The sequence below is a fragment of the Copadichromis virginalis genome, linkage group LG20 (assembly GCF_057382275.1).
Source record: "Copadichromis virginalis isolate Kocher_CV1m ecotype Utaka linkage group LG20, C_Virginalis_male_GT1.1, whole genome shotgun sequence".
Classification (NCBI taxonomy): Eukaryota; Metazoa; Chordata; class Actinopteri; order Cichliformes; family Cichlidae; genus Copadichromis; species Copadichromis virginalis.
This window is the reverse complement of record NC_140637.1, coordinates 11813550-11835488: the sequence shown is the minus strand read 5'-3', so window position 1 is coordinate 11835488 and position 21939 is coordinate 11813550. Positions and strand designations below refer to the sequence as shown.

Below are 21939 nucleotides of genomic sequence, written 5' to 3'. Positions count from 1 at the left end.
CACCAGGCGTCCGCTCTTGCCACAAAGACTGGCATATTTCAACCAGGTCCTCATGTCTTCGTGGGGGCTGATGACCAGAGATCTGACCATTAGGATCCTCTGCCAATCCTCTACAATGCGCTGACAGCCCTGAAGGAAAACACATATTGTTGCTCCGTCACATTGTTCAGAGAGAGAGGTACCTACTAGTGAACCTTGAGAGAACAAACACACGTGAGGGAGATGTATGCTTCAATGACTTCACTATTATTTGTTTTAAATGCCCACAGTAAGTACAGGCTCACATGGCAGAAAAAGATAAATATACAGGTCTCATATTTATATTTGCAAGACCACTGCCTCTATTAAACAAACATTTAACCTTTAGCAGTACAACAAATCATCTACAAAGATAATCGTATCTTGAAGGAATTCTTTAATTTAATGTTTATGTTAACTGTATTTCCTTAAATGGTAAAACTATAATGGGACCTTTCAGTAAGCTGAAATGTTAGGGTAAAGTTCAACACTACATTTTTTGTAGTAAGCTTAACATGATGGGATAAAGACCTACGTACAGGTCACATCTGGCTTGAACTATGCTCAGTAACTATAATAGCTAACACAGTTTAGTTTGGATTAAACCACAAGAAATCATTGGCATTGTGCTTATGAGGTATGAAGCCACATTATCCAATTCATCCACGTTGACTGAAGGGAACAAATGCACCTGAATGCGCATCATGATGGACAGATGGTCTTAAACGACATCACTGCAGTGATGTAGCTGTCCTTCCAGACACAAGAATAAACCCATTTCATTTAATTAAACAGAATAAAAATTTCCAATATGTTTTAAAATATTATGGTTTTGATTGAAAATGAACTGCGAGGTGAAACAGCTGAAGAACGCAAGTAAAAAACAAAGAGCTTTTATTGAGAGGCAATCTGCCTGAATTTGCCAAAAGAATCTGTTATATAAACGAGTAGGAAAAAGGCTTAAAAATATCCCCTACAAAGACTGGAGGGGTGAGCTGTTTTAAAATACGTGCACAGAAGTACAGAGAAATACACATAAGTCCTGAAATCCTCAACCTTTTCTTAGAGGAATATTAAAATGTTTCACGACTTGCATTTGTTTGAGAAACAGAACACAAAAAAGGGGGAAAAAAGGACTGATCCTTTAACAGACACTTGGCCTTAGTCCGCGACTGAAACTGGGGTTTAAATGGACAGAAGTGCAAGAAATCAATCTGATACACCGATGAACAAACATCAGGGGGCTGTGTTTTCTTGCACCTTTACCACACCTGCAAAACTTTGATGAGGGATAAGCTGTTTAAGGGAAAAAGCACTTAACAGCAGGACACTCGTGGACAGATGTGTGGACTCTGTCAAATAACAAATACACAGTTTGATCCCCAACACAAGGTAAGATGACTGGGAAATAAACTCGTGTGCAATGTTGAGTAGAAAAAGAGTCACAAGTGTTCTGTAATCAAGGGGGGAAATCTCCGAAACATAAAGCCAACTGGAAGTAGAGGAAACTGCCATTACTCTACTTCCCAGTTGAGGCTGCTCCAACAGAGAGTCAATCTCCAGAGACTTCAACATTAAAACATTAGACCATTCAGAAGCATATTCACAGCGCGGTGCAAAGACAGTTTCAACCTCTGTCCAGAAACCCACTGTGAGTGGGGTCAGTTTGTTTTTGTTTTTTTGCTATAACCTGGATAACTGAGTTAAACGCATTGCTGTGCTAAAGACAACTGCTGTATGTTAGGCCTCGCTTCTATTTCTTCATGTCAGTAACTTGGACCTCTTCACTGTTTGTGTGTGCTGTTGGTTGCCTTTTTCAGCAACTAATGGATTAACTACAGTGATACAGACAAACTGGCTGTGATTCAGCACATTTGTGCTTCAGTTTTGGTGAATGAAATACTGATGTTTTATTAGTCTGTCTTTTTTTTTTTTGTACAGATTAACTAGCATTTGCACTTGTGTCTTGAACCAATGCAGTTAATTAATGTAGCTGGGTAATCAAACTTGCTATAAAACTTGCTACAATAACTTTAACTTTTTTTTTTTCCATATAGGATAACTTCTGGCTCTAACCCCCCCCCCCCAATGCTAACATTGAAACTTCAAAATGCAGAGTCCAGAACCAGTGTGTGACGATAGCAGCTTTTATACTGTCTGTGGATGTGATACTTTGGTTTAACAAAAGTGTTAAAAATACAACAATCCAAAAATCACATATCACCCATATCGTTCATACACTCCACGTATTTCGGTTTTTGTTTTTGTTCAATCAAAGCCAGTGTCCTTTGTTGTATCTCGGGACATTACTGTGACCTTCTGGAGTGGGAGGAAAGTGATCCAATTGCATTAAGCGCGCTGGCATTTCCACGTCAGACTGTCCAAAAAAACCTAAAAAACAACATACTAAAAAAATCTGGGCAGGGACACAGTGTCTTCAGATGAGTACACGGTTCCTGGCATGTGGTAAAGGTGAAGGATGACACAGGTTTTTGCATTTCAATTCCGAAAATTTTCCAGAGCAGTGTCCCTAACATCTGAGCAGGAGAAGAGAAGCAGGTACTCCAAAAAGGGCTGATCTTAAGCCATATAATTAATGCTGCATTAGAACAACTAGACTGATATGATTTAAAGTGTCAGGAATGGTGCATCACAGATCAAAATTTTAACAGTCTTTCTCTCTGACTTAATATCCCGGCGAAACACAGTTAATTAAGATGTTACGCAAAATGGAAAAGATGTACTTGAACTTCATTATTTTACACTGGATGACATTCGTCTCAAATACCAAAGACTTGGCAGGCTGTAAATATTTCCCAACCGCTTGTGGAGTCAAGGTTGTTCCAAACATCCTTGTATTTCATTTAACAACATATACAACACTGAAATTCACAATTAATAATGATATAATCAGTCAAATGAGGAGTTTACAGTTGGTTTACAGTGTGGATTACATCAAACGAGCCACCCTTTTCATTTTTTTTTCATGACACTAATGGTACGCAAAGTCACTATATGATCTTCTTTATTAGTCTGTGCACATGTTTGAGGAGGTTAATTTACTCTTAAAAATTTTTTACGACTTATATCTGTGAATTGTTCCTTTAGGGCACGGGTAGGCAACACAGGCCTCGAGTGCCCGTGTCTTACAGGTTTTAGATGTGTCCTTGATGCAACACAGCTGATTCAAATGGCTAAATTACCTCCTCAACATGTCTTGAAGATCTCCAGAGGCTGGTAATGAACTAATCATTGATTTCAGGTGTGTTGACCCAGGGCGAGACTACGTCAATTAAAAAGTAGAAGGCAGACAGTTTACGTCAACTTCCACAGGCCGGGGGTGACATGTGAATGGATGGGTGATGTGGTGCATTCACTGGGCATTTGGAACTGGAATACTACAGAGTAGGCACTGCGCTACAGTATCATATTTATTAAATAAATAAAATAATATTGTTTGTGTCCACATATCGTGTGCTATTACCTGAAGCCTCTCCCACCATGTTTCCCTGATGATTTCCCTTCTCTCTGGCACCAGCTTATACTGGATTACCTCCTCTAGTTCTGACAACATCTGGCAAGACACCATGGCCTGACAAAGAAAAAAACATACTCAGATTACTTACACAGATACTGAGTATAACAGTTGATTATAGCAGTTACATTGCTAAGATGGAGCTTCTGTGAATCATTAAAAGATCATAACAGCTTTTAAAATGATCAGAAATTGCAAACAAATGCATTCATTAACCCACTGGACCCAACTGTGCAGCTTCAGTAAACATTAGTTATACCGATATCAATAGTTGTTTTGTTTTTTTTCCATATCTCTACCATGTTTACTGCTGCACTATGGATCAAAATCTACTATGATCAGATTTCATATTAACAGCTCTTTTCTAGTTTCAGCTGTTGATATGTTTGGATAATACCATTTAGATACACAATGAAACAGACACAGCTGTGGCATGACATTTAGGGTTTGAAACTTGGAAGTCAAATGAAAATTCAATTTTATAGCTGTTACATAAGCTCACTGCATATGAATGCTATGAAAAAGATGGTAACATTTACCCCGTAGGCTCGACTGTAGCTCTCTCCCGCCATGGCAGTGAGCTCGGCATCCAGGAGGTCTCTTGCTTTGTCAATGCACTGCATTAAAAGCACAAAAAAAGTATAGTGTTACATTTAAAACATCCCTAGTTTATCACCACACATAAATGTAAATATGCTACATCCCCCCCATCGTTTTCAAAAAACTTTCCTGAATGCTCCAACTATTAGTTAGCAAACGGGGCCTTGAATTCTCTCTAAATACACCACTGGTACTACTGGTTGCAGAGGGTATTTCCTCAAGCTTGTCCCCTGAATGCACCATAGCACAATGTCACACTCTCCTAAAAACTCCCTGCGTCAGGACTGGCTAGGTTTGGGTAACACTAGGAAATAAAAACACTTGGTATAAAAGCACAAAGTCATGCTACAGCCTCCTGTTCAAACCTTTCTTACTTAAGAGCTGCCAACAGTGACACATTAATGCAATTAGGACTAGAATGCCTGCTTGTATAGGAAAATGATCTGATGCACTGCTGAGTGCCAAACATTTTATAAGGACAAGTAAATGAACTGTTGAGAGCAACAGTACAAAAGTTATGTAACCACGCTTAAGGCTGTCAAATGTGTCTTAAAAATAACGTCAATTTTTACACAATTACAGAAACAGAGCGGGGAAATGCAGGCTGACAAAGAACTCACAATGGAAGCTCTTAGTCAAGGTTCTTGCTATGAACAGAATACAAAAACCTTTTTTTTTTCCATTCACTCTCCTCCCTCCTCCACTACATTTGGAGTTTTGGAGTGTATCACACACTCAGCAAGTCTCCAACTTTCCCTGTGAGACTTCTCCAAATTCAAGGATGCTGCAAACATTCCATTACCGGTGAATGCGTACCCCGAGGGGCAGAAATACCGTAACTGAGACAAAGACCCGATCCAGAGTAGCTAAAGGGACAAACAAGGACACACATATTCTAGCTGCAAGTCTGCTGATTTTTGAGCTTGTACAGTCAATGTTTTTGGGAACTGTTATTAGAGGGAAGGTAAAATGAGAGGATTACTGAGGAAGCGTCTAAGACCAGGGCACACAGCTGTTTCAGACCAACTCCCACCAATTATTTTTTGTGGGGAGGGAAAGGAGCAACTGCATGCCAAAACAACTCCTCAGGCACGCACAACAAGATGGTGGTGGGGATGAGGTGACAATGAAGCTGCTTCTTTATAGTCTTCACTCTGTTATGGTCCTGTTTACTCCTGAATTACCACGCTGGGGCCTCATTGAAAATGTGCAGTCCAGACGACTCCTGATAAATGCAGTGTCTGGTTCCTGGCAGCACAACCAACCATCACCCAAGGATTCTGTTCTTTTACGACAAGGTTGCATTTACGGTTTAAGTTCAGTGATATTAGCTTATGATTGCAGTGTAGTATAACAGCCTGTGTATGACTGTTTAGGCCCAAATCAGCCACTGCAGAGGAAAAAACAAACAAAAAACATAACTAGGCCTTGAAACAAAGCCCAGTTGTGACTGAGATGTCAAAAAGAGGAATGTGACTTGCAAAACCCACAAGAAAATGTACAAATCAAACGCATTCAGAGAGCAGACGTATCATAAATCTTGTGCAAGGAGCATGACTAGTGTCTACACATCATCAGTTCAACAGACCAAACAGTGGGCTTTATAAAGCAAAGCAACCTGAAACCATTCACACAGATGCCGTCCAAGTCTCACGGAGCACATGTCTGGTTGTTGGGGGTATAGAGGAAAGAAAGCGTCAGCCAGCCTCTCAAGTGCGAGGATTACCAACGGCATCCGGAAAACTAGACTGATCTCATGTCGATGTTCGTGCTTTCTCCCTCTCTGCATCTGCTTCTCATTCCTCCTCTTTCATTGGTAAATGGTAAATGCCCTGCATTTGTATAGCGCTCTAAGGACCCCAAAGCGCTTTACACTACATTCAGTCATTCACCCATTCACACACACATTCACACACTGGCAATGGCAAGCTACGTTGAAGCCACAGCTGCCCTAGGGCGCACTGACAGAGGCGAGGCTGCCGGACACTGGCGCCACCGGGCCCTCTGACCACCACCAGTAGGCAAACATGGGGTTAGTATCTTGCCCAAGGATATTTGGCATGCAGCCAGGAGGCAGCCTGGGATCGAACCACCGACCTTCTGATTAGTGGCTGACCTGCTCTGCCACCTGAGCTACAGCCACCCCATTGTGAGTGGCTTCTTGTCAGCAAAAAGTCGAAACTTCTCTTATTCTGAAGAATCCTGTGGGCCACACCTGGACCCAATCTCTAAATTGTGTGTGGTGTGGGAGGGCTGTGAAGGGAAAGAGAGGTCAGAGGAAGCAAGTCTCCAGGGCTTTTGATGGTGAGAAGGGGACACGGAGGATGAGTCGAGGGTAGCTGAAGAAGCAGGTGAGGCATGTGTGCGTGAGACGTTCCTCCATCCAGTTTGAACAAATGCATCTCCAGGGACCATGAACTCATCTACAATCCTCAAACGTGATCAGATGAGGAAAACACAACCCACCTGACCTCCACCAGACCTTGTCGACATGCAGACAGGAGGACTAATAGGCTCTTTATTTGTTTGAGGATAAATGCCGTAATGATTTCCAATTTGGGGAGTTACATAACATTTCCACACCAAGGAGGTACCACATCATAAAAGAAAAGAAAATACCCAGACCTGGTGTATTTTACTAGTTTTAATGAACAGCCGCAGCTGATGGGAGGAATTTGATCCCTTTTGGAGCTGTAAAACTATTTTATGTTTCTTTACAATGTTTGGTTTTTGGTGATTTGAACATCTCATGCTTTGCTATAAAGACTATGGAAAATTCCAGACAACATAAGACGGGGTAATTTCAAGTGAAGCATGTCTTTATGAGAGCGTATCTAAAAATACACACTTTAGTGTATTTGTATGAGCTGGGCCCATTTGTGAATGATGACTTAACCCACCTGTTGGGCCAATGAGAAGAGGTCCTGATGAAGGGCTAGCACTGCTCTATAAAAAGCCCCATCGTGCGTGTCTCTAGGGATCATACACGTGTACTCTTCCATGCTGTCCCAGTGCCCTGGACAACAATAACGCCACAAAAAAAAGAACAAAGACACGAGTTACGCAAGAACTTTGTCATAATGAGTAAATATTTAAATGTGGTATCTACATATTACTTAGTGTGCAGTCACAGCTACTTTGATCAACGCTCCACCACAGCGTAAATAACGATAACCTCGACATTATGTTTTTCAACATCATCTTCAGAAAGACAAGCCTGCCAGTTGGGTGTCACATCTGGTTTTACCACTTAGTTAGGAAAGTCAAAGCAACAGACCAGAAATCTCTGGGGTTGCTTTAGCAGTGTGTTCCCTGCTTTTCTCCACCATTGCACATTACGATATGTCAATGTTATGACTGGATACTATTCCCATCTGGTTATGCGAGCAAGACTTGGCAAGAGCTGGTACTGTTTTCACTGTTGCATTGTTTCACTGAGTCAGGCAGACAGTGGCTTAAGTGCCCAGCGATGGTATTTTCTGTACCCTGACTGCTAAATATACATATATATATATATCCACATTTTCACTCCAATGACTATTTTGAATAATTATTTGCAGTCTCATATTAAGTATTTGAGCGATTACCTAGACCCCAGGCAGCAGCAGCAGCCATGCGCGCCATCTTGGCCTGCGTTTCTTCACTGACAAGTGTCCATTCTTCACAACACTGCTGGTGCAACTGGCCCCTGGAAAACATTAACAAAACAAACAAATGTATTTTTTTTTTTTTTTTTGCCTGTCCCATTTGGTTCTTTAGCCGTCAGAATTGTTGTCTGAAGATCAACAAGGATACCCAATGGATCATCACGGCCTTGCCGTATTGGTCCATTTGTTCGACCTTTGTTGTTATTATTTATTTTATTTTCAGTTGTTACAGACGGGACAGACATGACTGAGGATAGGAAAGGGAGAAAGAAAGACCGACAAGAAAGCAGGACCGACAGTGCACAATGTGCTTGGAAATAGCAGCCAATAAAGGTGTAGTTTATGTCTATGAACAGTGAACACCCGTGTGCACACCTCTGTGGATCAGCGCGCTTGTATTCAAAAGGTTTCCCCATGTAACGGTCTGCTAGAGGGTGTAGAGAGCCATAGCCCCATCCCCCAGGGCATGAAGCAGGCATGGAGGAGATCCAGGCTCCAGACATCCAGAGGCCCCAGAGTGCGAGAGCCCAAGGAGGACCACCGGAGGGGCATCCGTGCCACCCTCCTGGGAAGAGCTGAGGAGAGCCAGTAGCCACGGAGCAGAAGCCAGAGGGGGATGCAGTGCCCGCCGGCTCTGCCAGCAGAGAACAGGGGTGTGTGAAGACCCGTGTTGTTCTAAGGTGCATTTAAAACACGGGAGAGCATGGTGCTGCTGCCAGAGAGCAGCAGGTGTTAGCACGGCCCCTCCCGAGAACCCTCAATGTCTACATGGATTTAAAATTGAAGGGTGGGCATCTCAGTGTCTGAGATGTCACTCAGCAGTTAGCTGCTGACTAGGAAATAATCCAGACGAGAGTAGGAGTGATGGACATGTGAGAAGAAAGACTATTCCTTACTGTTGGGGTGAAGAGAGCGCCATGCATCGCAAAGGCCATAGTCGCTCATATACTGTTTGATTATATTTGTGGACTGCCGATTGCGCTGAGTTCCTGTTGTGTTGAGCCTATCCATTTCTACATTTAGTCCAAGGTTGAGGTCGCTGCCAAGAATAAGTGTGCAATCAAGGTTTTTCAGAGAGTGCACTAACAAATCCGTGGAAGAATGAGGGTTCATCAACATTTGGACCATATACACTTACAATACATAGCTTTTTGTTAAATATTGATAATTTAATAATAAGGAATCTACCCTCTGGATCTATAACTGCATTGAGTACTGTAAAATTAACATTTTTATGTATTAAAATTGCTACTCCCCTTTGTCTAGAATTATAACAGGCTACAAACACGTTAGGAAACCAGGTGTTTTAAGTTCGTTTAAACCTGTGACAGGCCTGTGAGTTTCTTGTAATAAAACAACATCTGCCTGTAGTTTTTTAAGCTGGTTAAATATCTTTAACCTTTTTTCTCTGGTGCCAGCTCCATTTACATTCCATGTGACAAACCTTAGTGTGCCCATAATTGTGTGTGTATGTCTAATGATGTACGCTGGGTGTTTCGTTTAGATGGGTGAAGAGAATGTGGAAACATCACTTGTTTGTAAATAGAAAGAGAGAAAAAATGTGTGGTGAGAGGCTCCATAAGTCTGACTATGTGTGTGTATATTCACTAATATGAACAAGCGTGGCTTGCGTGTGTGTCCTATAAGTCTGTGTGCGCTGTGAGGCTGTTGTAAATGTGCTGCCGTTGAGCACATGTGTTTGCGTGGTGTGTGAATATGCAGAAATAGAGGGTGTTGTTTGTAGGTGAGTGGGGAAGTAGGTGATCACAGCAGTGAAAGAAAAGAGAAAGAAAAAAACCATGAGAACGGTGAGCAACAACAACAAAAAAAGAAAAGAAACGAAAACATTCCAATTAAAGCAAACAAATTTAAAGTACTGGAGTGAGATCAACCCCAGAGTATGTATAGCATTGAGGGGAAAAACTGAACTTAACATGTCTTGTTAATCAGGTAACAAATAGAACTGAATACTGGAACATTAAATAGACAGCCAAGATGACACTGAACTACAAAAGTCAAAGTAAGATGATGCACAGGAATGTTTTTTTATTGAACAGATACTGATTTGCATATCAGAGGTGTCTAATGGGGAAATTATGGTCCAAAAGTGGTAGCGTGATTGCTTCTGACTGCTTATCTACCTTTAGACAGTATCTGTTGTCAAAGGGAGCAGTGTGGTACAACTGGTCTGTGGGTACTCTTCCTTGTGCTGCTGCTGGTAAATCAGCCAGCGGCAGATAAGACAGAAATTACAACATACAAACTTAGATGAAACTCAGTGTTAAAAACAGTGACAAGTGTCCACTGTAGTCACAGCCTGTATTTTCCATACTGTATATTGTTTAGTCTTTAATGGGTTTTTTCATATTTGTCTTATCTTAACAGGTTTGAGATTCAAAAACATTTAAATTACCCACGAGAAACTGTTTTAACTGGTACTTTTAAAGTATTGTAATATTATACTGGTCTTTCCTCGCCACATATCAAAAGGATCTTCTCATTCTAATGACATTTCACACAAAATGACTTTCCTGCCAAGCACATCTGGACAAAATGAAAAGGAAACTGACAAAAGATAATGTTTCTGTGACATCTGCAATTATTTATACATTCATTTCTTCTTACAGATGAACATCATCAGTGTACTGTTCCATAACAATCTGATAACAGCGAGTATCCCACCAAACAGATGGAGGTTCCTGTTGGGGTCAGGTGCATCCAACCAAGACTGATTCTGCATTAACAACAATCAAAGAAATGTCCAGTCAAACCAACTGCAGGTGCTTTAATGGCAGGGTGTTGGAAGAAGCTTAGATGAGAAAGGGAGGAAGGATAGGCAGAGAAAATGAGAGAGACGGGGCTGGATGGGGGTCAGTGAAATGAAGTTGTTTTCCATCTGCCTGGATATCACATAACAATGAAGGCAACAGGTACAACCTCAAGTAAACTAGCACATGTGTCTACAGCAGCCAAATAGAAGTATATTTTGGCACTGTAAAATACTTTTAAAGGTGAAAACCAAATGAAATGAAAACGTGCACATGAAAAGTATGCCTAAAATTTGATAACTGGCTTTATTAGACAGGCAGACCTCCCCAAGAGGAACACATTCAGTGCCTTATATAGCTTTAAGTTCCAATTAACAATGAAAGCCACCTTAAAGCAGAGAAAAAACATGCTAAAATGACTCTATATACACAGATTATTTGCTCGTGTTGCATTCAGTCATCCTGAAATAACAGACTTTCGCAAAACTGACTAATGTCTACAGAACACAGAAGGACTCATTACTGCAGAATTATGGCAGCTAGACTTTCCTAATTCTAAAGGCTCCTTCCTTCAAACTTTCTAGACTAAACATTTGCTTAAAAGGTGTCCAACTCTCTAATAAGACTGTCAAAAGCATCAACTGCGCAATCTTAAATCACTTTTTGATTAGTACTGAGACCTTCACAATGTCATTGTGTAGCAAAACCTAACATTGGTCAACTGTTATATCATCTCTAAGCCCTACCCTGCCACACACAAACACAAAGCTCTATTTCAGCTGAATCATTCTCTTGTGGAAAGAATCATAGTGTGCACCATAATGACAGCAGGTTATATAAGCTAATTAACATCTGCTTTACTTTTTGAGCTCTGTGATGATCAACATATTTCTATCCATCTTGTGATTTTTTCCCCTAAGTATGCTCTATCAAAGTGGGTGGCTATTATGGCGTTGAGGCTTTGCTTCAATGGTGTAGCAGCACCTCTGGCTTGTCCTGGGTGACTGTTCATGTGTTTTCTCGTAAAATGTCTTTAGTCAACTCAGAGGTATCAAATGAGAGACCTAATGTCAGGTCTCATTAGGAATATGGCTTCCTATGTATGTATGTGACCCAAGATAAAAAACAAACAAACAACAACAACAACAAAAAAAAACAGAACAAAGAACATATTATCACTGTCAACTTATTCTTATTTAGCCCTACTGAACTCATACTAGGTAAGATTAATAACATACCATTCTCCCAGAGCCTCTAAGCAGCGCATTCGCCCCAGGATGAGCTCTGGATCCTCTTTGTTCATGTCGATCTTCTTGTCATATGCTACCAAGGCATCTTCCCACTCATGTAGCTTCTCATACCAGGTGGCTTGGATTTCCTAAAAGATGAAAAAATACAGTAGGATAGCGATTACAGAAGACATATCAAACTATAACACTGTATCATAATGTTTTGGGATTATGTGGGTTTTTTCGTGACCATTGGACAACGTAATAAAGAGTTTTGGAAGAGCAATCCTTTTTCCATCTACAGTACCTTACTGTGCTGTATGGCTGACATTTTCTACTTCAACAAGCAATGTTACATCTACCAATGACTTCCAGGACTTCTTTAGGGAGCCATGCACGAATGATTAAGCACACACTTTACTGTGAGGGTTCCTGAAGTGTATACTAATCAGGAAAACATTGCATTCTCCCATGGTAAAGCTTTCCACATGGTCAGCACATTAACAAAGGTCCAGAGTGAAACTCTTCTCACTGAGTCTTTACCAAGTTTTCACAGAGAAACAGAAAACCTGCTCTCTAAGGCAAAGAAAAGTCATTTTATATACAAATCAGGGAGGGCTGGTATCTAGTGAGTGGTAGTGTGTTGATTAGTTATAAAACTCAGATTATAAAATCAGGTGTGAATTCTTACAGGAGAGAAGACAGAGAAACTGGGAGAAAGCGCAGTGAGAGGAAACGCACTCAGTGATCTCAAGTCAGAGTCTATCCCTAACCTCTGCATTAGCCTATGGTTCACCTGCTTAACCCACTGAGCTATACCGGCTGCCATTGTAATTTTAAATTTATACCAATATACATTGAAGTGACAGTTGTATGAATATAGGCTTAAAGCCCAGACTCTACGCTTTGGTTTGAGGGCTTAAACAAAAATATTGCATTAATGACTGAGCAATGGCAATACTTATATATAGATCAAATTTAATCAGTCTTGTCTTCATGTCCAAGTTTTAGCGCAATTAATTATTAAAGTTTCTATTGTTTTCTCTTGGTGTGGAGATACTAATTCCCATTTATGATTTATGATGCTGCAAATATCCAATGACCTCAAAGGAAATATGATTTTGGGGACAGCCAATGCCAAGAAACTAATGGCAAATTACTCTAATAGGGAAAAAAGGCTTATTATAAATTTTTGGTTATTTTGGAGACAGTTTCAGACTCTATCCATGTTCACAACTGTTGCAATTAGTATAAATGAATCAGTAAATCATATCCCTCCAATAAATAAATAAATAAATAAATCCAAAATAAAAACAGAATAACACCAGTCTACTCAACTTATTGTCAATGTGCCTCAAGTGCCTGTCTGGCACATTCATTCGAGGAAAAAGGAAAAACCACAGTTAGTTAATGACGTAACTTTGGTAAAAGGGAGGGAGACCGATCCAAATAACCAAATGCTCTTTTCCTGTTATGTAACTTGTGTGGAAAATCAGTGTAATCATATCCAAAGCATGTCCACTCTGACAGTTATTTCATTTATTTTCAAATATGGATCGGGTCCATGTACGGAGAACATGAAACAACCGAGTTTCTAGTAACATTTAGGAGGTGTGGTGCTCTATGTGAACAGAAAAAAATCTGAAAAACAAAACCAATATTTTTCTACAATGGTAGAGTGAAAACAAAAGAATACAAAGCAGTTCATTTAACTTTTATAATGACTCATCCCACACAGGAAAAGCTCGTCATTAAGAGAGAAATATTGCTCCTTTTTTGTTTAGATGAAAAATGACATTATTTTGCATCATAAAAAGGGCCCAGTGGGCCCAAGAGTCATGTACAGCAGACAGACAAAGCAAGTAAAAATTTAAGAACATGCAAACCTCATCTTAATTAGACAAATGAGTCCATAATTCTGTCTCTTGCTGTAAACCCCTGATAAGTACAGCAGATGGCTTTTCCATATGCAGCACATTAGGATCATGGTGTTCTGGTGATATCTGCCTCAAACAACCATCACCCCCACATTAGAATAAGGAAAGGAAGACGTGCAGACAGAATTCCTAATACAATGTAACTCACTAAAGACATATTCAGTCCAAAACTGTTTGAAGAAATAAAAGGGTCTGAGTGTATGTGAATACTGGCCAGTATGGTCTAATTGATTATCCAAGAATTTTTTAGACTTACCAGATGTAAAGAAAGCAGTGGAGTTTATAGCAAATCAAGGCATGGGTTTACATCTTTATTATTATCGGAATCACATTTTTAAATGTGTAATGTAACTTTAACACCATGCTACACCTACATACTATGAGCTATTTTACTTGGACCAAATGCTCACATCTTTCTAAACCAGGAAATGCAATTTTTTTTTTACCTAATTAAGTTGTGAACTGAGCCAAATTTAACAGATTGGATAACATTTTTACAGGGTTTGCAACAACAACAGTTGTCCAAGTGTCAATCCGAAAGAAAACCTGGGACACGTTTTTCCTTCTTTTTTCTGGTTGGAAAATGGAAAAAGTACTCACCAGCTCACCAAAATGTTTCATGGCATATTCCAGAACCCCAGATGCTGCTTCTGGCTGCTGCAGTTTATTGTTGATGCTGAAAGAAATGACAAAACAATGGCAAACTGTTAGGCCAATCTGAACACAAAACAGGGGCTTTCAGAGCTTTACTGTTAAGCATGAGGACATGCAGGTATTATCTAAAAAGAAAGACAAGGCAAAGGGACACCGTTTGGAAAACATGACATGGATGTATAAATCCCAATCACAGGAAGTGCCAGCAAAGACTTCTATGCTGCTTAATGAAGCTAATCAACACACTACCTCTCACTAAATCCCAGCTATCCTTAACACTAAGAAATGTGCTTTATCCATGATCCTAGAAGAAAAGCAGCTCACACAATGATGAGGTATTCTTATCCCAGCCAGCCATCAATGCATCCTTTCTCAATGCATTTTGGAAACGTTAAATAAATGTTTGATACTTTAATCAAAGTTGTTTATTGGGAAAACTAAAGGCACCTATTGACATGTGTCATGCTTGTTTGACAAAGGATGATTTCCTGTCAAGACGTCACAATTCCCGTTTGTGCGCCCACCGCTGACCCGCACTGCCATCACATCTGGAAACACTCATATGAACCACGAGTCTATTATACTTCCTCAACTGAGAAACCTGTGTGCAGTCACAGCCAATACATCTGTAAAATGTAGCTTTCAAAAAGTGCTGGTATGCAGCGAAATTCCTGAGGACAGCAAGCAAAAGCTGATGACAGGCATTAGAGCATGCATGTCAGAAATCTGCTTAGACAAAGGGTAAAGGCCAGAAACTGTGATGAAACCGCGCTGCGAGGGGTCATGCTAAAGCTTGAAAGGACCCGTTAGTGCAGACCTGTGTGATGATGGGTACAATTTTTAAAAAAAATAAATAAATAAATGTAGTAATCTGTTGCAGAAAATTACATTGATTGGATTTTAATGCACAATATTAATAAAACATTTAACTAAAAATGTTCATAAACATACCATAAGCATGGCATTATTAGATGATAAAGACCTGGCATTTATATGAAACATGTACAACAAGAACTGTAGTTTTAGCAAGTACTCGTCCTGTGTGATTCCAATTTATATATTTTTTCCTGACACTTGCAGCTGGGTTTGCAGTGAAACAGTGAAGGTCTCCCTTAGCATTAGTGCCTGCGCAGCAGTGATGAAGGCTGAGACGTAACAGTTATCTTTTATATAGCAAGCCTGCGTTTGTAGGTTGAAGAACTGCCACAAGACTAAAGCACGAGTTTGTCAATCATGAGACTGCTGTTTATGTCACTTCTAGGAGCTTTGTACGCTATTCACTTTGCCTTTAAGGTACCAAAAAACCACTTGGATAACCCTGCACAATGAAAAATTATGCCTATCCTGTACATTTAAATGCATCACCAAGGGCATCTTCACAAGTGTCCATATTTCAAGGAATCAAGACCACAGGATAATTTATCCATATTTGTGACAAGCCAGGAACTTTGAGCAAACATCAGTTAAATCCCCCAGTAAATGAGAACAGGCTGGATTTAGAGAGGTAGGTCTATCACGAATCAAACCAAGCAATCCCCTCGATCTTGCAGAACAGTGATTATTGTTCTTTGACAGACCTCACGAAAATCCCATTAGACTATGATTGCATAATATGAAAATAAGCTTCTTTTAAGTAAATAACCGTTTGTCTGTGACTCTCACGGAGTTTGATAGGGTGCCAGGCACTGTTGCAGTATCCCACGCTCTTAATTAGGCACAACTACCACCCAGTATTCTGAAGAATCCTGACATTATCACACAGGTATGTTGTATATACTTGTTGATTTTAAACCAAACCAAAAAATTACTTCTGTTGTTTGTAATTTACTCTCAACCTCAAAATGAACAAAAAAACCTCAAGTCTCCATGTCCTACCTAACAGAAACAGATATGTTAAAACTGGCCAGATGTGCCTTTATCTGGGATGGCAAATCAGAAGGAGGGCTTTCACTCCTGCAGACCCTGGAGATTTCACTGTCCCTCAGTTAAAGCCATCTGGCTACCAGCTCCAAGCACATGCAGTCTAAATACATCCAGATGACAATGCTCACATAACATTCCTCTCAAGTAAAAAAAATAATAAATTATTAGCAAGCAGAAAATGTACTGATATCACTGTCAAACCCTCTCATGTGTGCAGGGCCCCAAGTACCACTTCCTAACTTTTTACACATTGCACCTTTGGTATATGGAGAGGTCACCAAAAAGTGCATGTGCTGAGGTTTGAGACTGTAAAGCTGTCAATATTATCGCATCTCACCAAGAAATTTTACCAATCTGGTGTGTAAAAATGAACGAGAAAGAAAGCTGATTGAAACTGTTGTTGTGTTGCTCTTCCACAAAAATGTACAAAGACATGTAAAACTAAGGATATACACCTACATTAAAGCCAAAAAGAGGTGCAAGTAATGAAAAAGATATTTTAAAAGAATCAAAGGATCATCATACAATCACTAAACACCAAGTAGTCCCATCTTAAATCGCATGAAATAGTTTTATTTTTGTCCAATCGCAGATTCACTCATTTATGTTGGTACAATAACAAACATGTAAAAACGGTGGAGCCTGGCAGTTTGCAAGATGATAATGATTCTCTTCTTTCTTATATCAGGACTGAAGAAAAACAGTACCAACAGTTCTGCCGTTACGCCCACATGATGATTAGGAATTTTCAAAGCCACTTGACTGTAAACAACAGAGCACTGTACCACTGCTAGAACTCTGGATAGCTAATATTAAAAAGAAAGTGGCTCATGGTTTGGCTGATATGCTGACCAGATCTTTTCTTGGAGTTCATTTCATAAGTTAATCCAGTTATTAAAAACAATCTTTCTGATTATCAAAATTGTCCAATTATTATTGAACCTACAGTGGCTGCAAAAGTATTCGGCCCCCTTGAACCTTCCCACATTTTTTCACATTACAGCCACAAACATGAATCATTTTTATTGGAATTCCAAATGAAAGACCAACACAAAGTGGTGTACACGTGAGAAGTGGAATGAAAATCATACATGATTCCAAACATTTTTTACAAATGAATAACTGAAAAGTGGGGTGTGCGTAATTATTCAGCCCCCTGAGTCAATACTTTGTAGAACCACCTTTTGCTGCAGTTACAGCTGCCAGGCTTTAAGGGTATGTCTCTACCAGCTTTGCACATCTAGAGACTGATGTCCTTGCCCATTCTTCTTTGCAAAACAGCTCCAGCTCAGTCAGATAAGATGGACAGCGTTTGTGAACAGCAGTTTTCAGATCTTGCCACAGATTCTCGATTGGATTTAGATCTGGACTTTGACTGGGCCATTCTAACACATGGATATGTTTTATTTTAAACCATTCAATTGTTGCCTTGGCTTTATGTTTAGGGTCGTTGTCCTGCTGGAAGGTGAACCTCCGCCCCAGTCTCAAGTCTTTTGCAGACTCCAAGAGGTTTTCTTCCAAGATTGCCATGTATTTGGCTCAATCCATCTTCCCATCAACTCTGACCAGCTTCCCTGTAGCTTCCCTTTTAGTATTCAAATTGTATCAATTTAAAAGTTCTAGGTGACTTCCTTCTCGAGTTATCGCATTCACAAAGCTGGCCTGTTCAGGCTGCCACCCACCCAGCAGGGTGACGACAATATCCTATCAGCCTTTTTGGCTGAGGGGTAACAAAAGAACAAAAAATTAAACTCTAAAGTGGCCTGGCTTTTTGGTGATGAGAGAGAGCATGATCCTTGAATAAATTGTAGACATTTTCCTCCTCAGAGGTTAATTTGTATGCAAACCTCGCGGAGGAAAAGAAATCAGACTTTAGACTCAATCAAATCTAATTAGGAAGCTATCCATTTGAGCCTTCCTGATTTCCATCCCTTTACTTGCCAGGTGCTCGATCTAATTCCTTAGTCTAAAAATACTGAAAACAAAGAGGACATTATTATGTAGTATTTGATTTAAAAATACTTTGTCTTTTACCTCTCTATTTAAAAATTTGAATCCTTCATGTGACTGATGCTAGCCAAACCAACAACTGCTACCACTACATGCACTGATGGAAAATGACACTGACTGACGGAGACTTTGTCTTGCCTTTGCGTCCAAACAACTGTTCATTTGTGGGGCAGCCAAAATGCAATCAATGCTCCCTGAAAGAAAGACCCTAACTATCGAGCATTATTGGTTTTGTTTTGGGGGGTTTCTCCATTGTGAAGATGAGAACACTACTTAAAAATAAACATTTCCCATACAAAGGACATTTGAAAAATTAAATGGATCTAAACAACCAAGATGAGCTAATTTCATAGGAAAATGTGTCAGACAGTAGGCAATGCTGCGTAAAGCCTAAACTGAAAACAGGAAACAAAAGTAATTTCTGTATTAAGATGTACTAAGAAAGAAAAATATGAATATAAAGCACTTGCAAATGGCACAGTAATTAACACTTGAAACCATAAAAGTTTGGAATTCAAGCAACACCAACAATGTTTATTGTCAGATTAAATACCTGCCCTTTATAAAAGTAGAATATTTAACAGGGCCATCCTAATAGTAGAAAATACTATTAACATGGCCAAATTTTGGACCATGAACTAATTTGTTTGTTTTGTCTTTCTACAAACCAACAGTCCCCTTCACAGACCAGCCACAGGAAAACATGAAATGATTGACACTGAAAGCTATTTTTACAACTCTACATTTTTTTATAGCAACATGATTGAATGTCAGAAAAAAAACTAACATTGTACTACTGAATCTTGACATCAGATGTTGACAAAGACAAGGGAAGAGGGTTTGTCTGAATAGCCACTTAGAAAAAGAACGACCCGTTACAAATGAAATATTCAAATAAACAGCGGGGAGGGAAAAAAGGGATTTGAATTACTGCGTAGACCTCATTAGTCTGACTTCAAAGCCAAACAATAACACTACTATTGATAATATTTTGATAGACAATATAGAAACTGAAAGTCAAACTTGTAATACATACAGAATATAAATCTTTCAGCATTGCACAATGGAAGTGATGACCAGCATGGCAAAATTAAACAAGGTCTTCTCATTCTCTGTGTTTGTTAAGCACCAGTGGTTGAGGTAAGCAAGGACGCAAACAAAGTGATTACATCATTCACCAGTTTTGTTCCGGACTGTCCTGAGACATGTATACTTCAACTCATCCTTGACACCATCTGACTAGCCTATTGTCTCTGTTGTTTCTCCAAAAAATCAGGACAAAAGGGCGGTTGTTCCATCACCAAGCAGATGTTGCACCATAGGGAAACACTTAGTGTCCCTTGACTTTGAAACAATTTATCTGAAAAGACAAAATTCTGCTCTATCGCTGTAAAGCTGAGGAGAAAGTTCAGTGATCACGAATGCAGCACTTGAAAAGAGGAAAGAAATATTTAATACTGGTTATTTAACAAATGCATAACTTTAGATGACATTTGAATGTTGTTTTTCTCTCTCCCAAAGCAAGTTAGGCGTGTGAGGGGGTCACTGAGGCATCGCCCAGAGAAACCATTGCGCCTATGTTTACGCCACATTATCACTCCATTGGGACAATGATGCAGTATGCCTTCTCCTGGGTTTCTCACCTTCAGGTCAAAAGGCCAACAGAACGAGGCGTCTCCGGTGGCCCAAAACAGGCAAAAAAAAGCCTGACAGTTACCTCATTGGAATGCTGCTGTTGCTATGTAGACAAAGATATTTGTAAACATTGTTTTCTGCTGAACTACAAATTCAATTTTAATATATTTCCAATTAAATACGCCAGGTCTTCTACTTTTTTCTGTTCAGTTCAACTGAAACCAACTCATGCTGTAATTGATTTTTGTCCTAAACAATGGAAACAAGCATCGGGGGACAGTGATCTCATTTAAAGAGAAGGATTACACAACTTCTAAACAGCTAACTATTTATATACTTCATATGTACGCAAGTATGTACACAAAATCAGTATACGTTTAAGTAAGGAATCTATTATGAATAACAGATATGGTATTAATTATAGCCTATATAGCAAGTGGCATTTTTGGCTTTTTTTTTTACTCACTTGTATACCCAAAAGCCAAAAACACATAATAATTGGCAAAAGATGAAAGAAGGGAATCTCTATACATTGGCACAAGTGGTTTTTGTTTTCTGACCTGCACCACAACTGTTTTACATTCCAGTGTCATGAAATGCTTCTCTGAAGCAATGCCACAAGGCCAACTGTGCATACACAAAGTACTATTCTTCCTAATCTAGCTTCGATCCCTCCAGTACTGTTTATCCTACTGGTTTTTGGGGTGGGTGAGCAGACAGCCACTGCCTGGCCTGCATCCGCTGTACGACAGCAGACGCCACCTGGTAGCCATCACTGGCTTAAGGCAGGGACCTCTTGATGGTCTGCCAGGGAATGAAGTCTGCCACTCTCGGAGCTGGAGGATACCCTGGTGCATACAGTGCCGCTCATTATGGAAAATATGGAAGAGTTTATTTTACTCGTATACGTGACCGGAGTTGGAGATCATTATCCACTGCATTATTTTGAAATTCAAATCTAGCTATAGCTCAGCTGCTTGCATTAAGTGTCCAGACATACCATTCATCTCGTGATTTTATAGCAGCTGCACTGTCAGAGTTGTCATTTCAATTTCTTTGCCATTTTTAGATTGTACTACTAATTAAAGTAGACTGTAAGGAAACACTAAGAAGTACTAAATATTAATAAAAGAGTGAAGAAAAAGTACTATTAAAGCAAATTGAACCTGCACTGGTGGATCTTAAAAGCTAAGATCAGAAATTATTTTTAGGGCATGTCTGATGATTGTTTTGTTAAAGACAACCTAGAGTGTGGAGCATACCCTAACTCTTATGATTTTCTCGACTCTCTGTGTTAACCTCCTAATCTATGCTTTCAGCTGTATACCAAGGCCTCAGCTATGGAGCATCAATATGAAGTCTGTTTTCAAATCTATAAATTTGGTCACAGACCCAACATTGATTAAACGTTTGTAGGGTTAAAACAAAGATATGATCCACTACAATATTTCAACATAATAAAAAAATAAAATAAAGTTTTTAAAAAAAAAAACTATTTTGACAGGAACATTCGAGTATCTCAAGCAAATTAAATACTTTCAAAATGGGCCAAACTCAAATCAAAATGTGGAGCTTCTGTGCTGACAGAGCTGACAAGTGGAAGGGGTTCGTAAAGATTATGCAATTCAAGGTTTTGAGATAGACGCTCTGGAATCCACTGGCTCGTGCTTTCACCTCCTGCCTTTCCTGTAACTGAACACAGAGTGCTCTGCTGACAGCTTGGACCCTGTGGTCAATGTTTAACTGCAAACTGTTCTTCCAGTGTATGTAGGGACACAAAAAGCATCTGTGAGCATGTTATGACACCCACGTACTTCTCACTCATCAAAGTCAGATCACTGCTGCAATTAGCACAGCAGGGTGTCCAACTCTTCTTAAACACCAAAGGCAAAATATCTGCTTGACGGAATAGACAGGCTTCCCACAGTAGTTATATAAAGTGAACAGCTCTAATAGAGTAGAGGCTTAGAGGCTTGCATTTTT

The 21939-nt window shown here is 39.7% G+C and overlaps 1 protein-coding gene across 3 annotated transcripts in view; it reads right to left on the bottom strand.

The window, feature by feature from the left end:
* The window catches only part of mtor (mechanistic target of rapamycin kinase), a 75568-nt gene that overhangs the window by 19263 nt on the left and 34366 nt on the right, over nt 1-21939 (bottom strand). For all 3 annotated transcript variants that reach the window (XM_085444785.1, XM_085444787.1, XM_085444786.1), the window contains 7 exons: nt 14335-14410; nt 11807-11946; nt 7741-7841; nt 7054-7169; nt 4093-4170; nt 3503-3610; nt 4-129 (listed from right to left, as the gene is read on the bottom strand). In XM_085444785.1, the coding sequence (XP_085300911.1) occupies nt 4-129; nt 3503-3610; nt 4093-4170; nt 7054-7169; nt 7741-7841; nt 11807-11946; nt 14335-14410 (745 nt within the window). The remainder of the gene's footprint in view (nt 1-3; nt 130-3502; nt 3611-4092; nt 4171-7053; nt 7170-7740; nt 7842-11806; nt 11947-14334; nt 14411-21939) is intronic.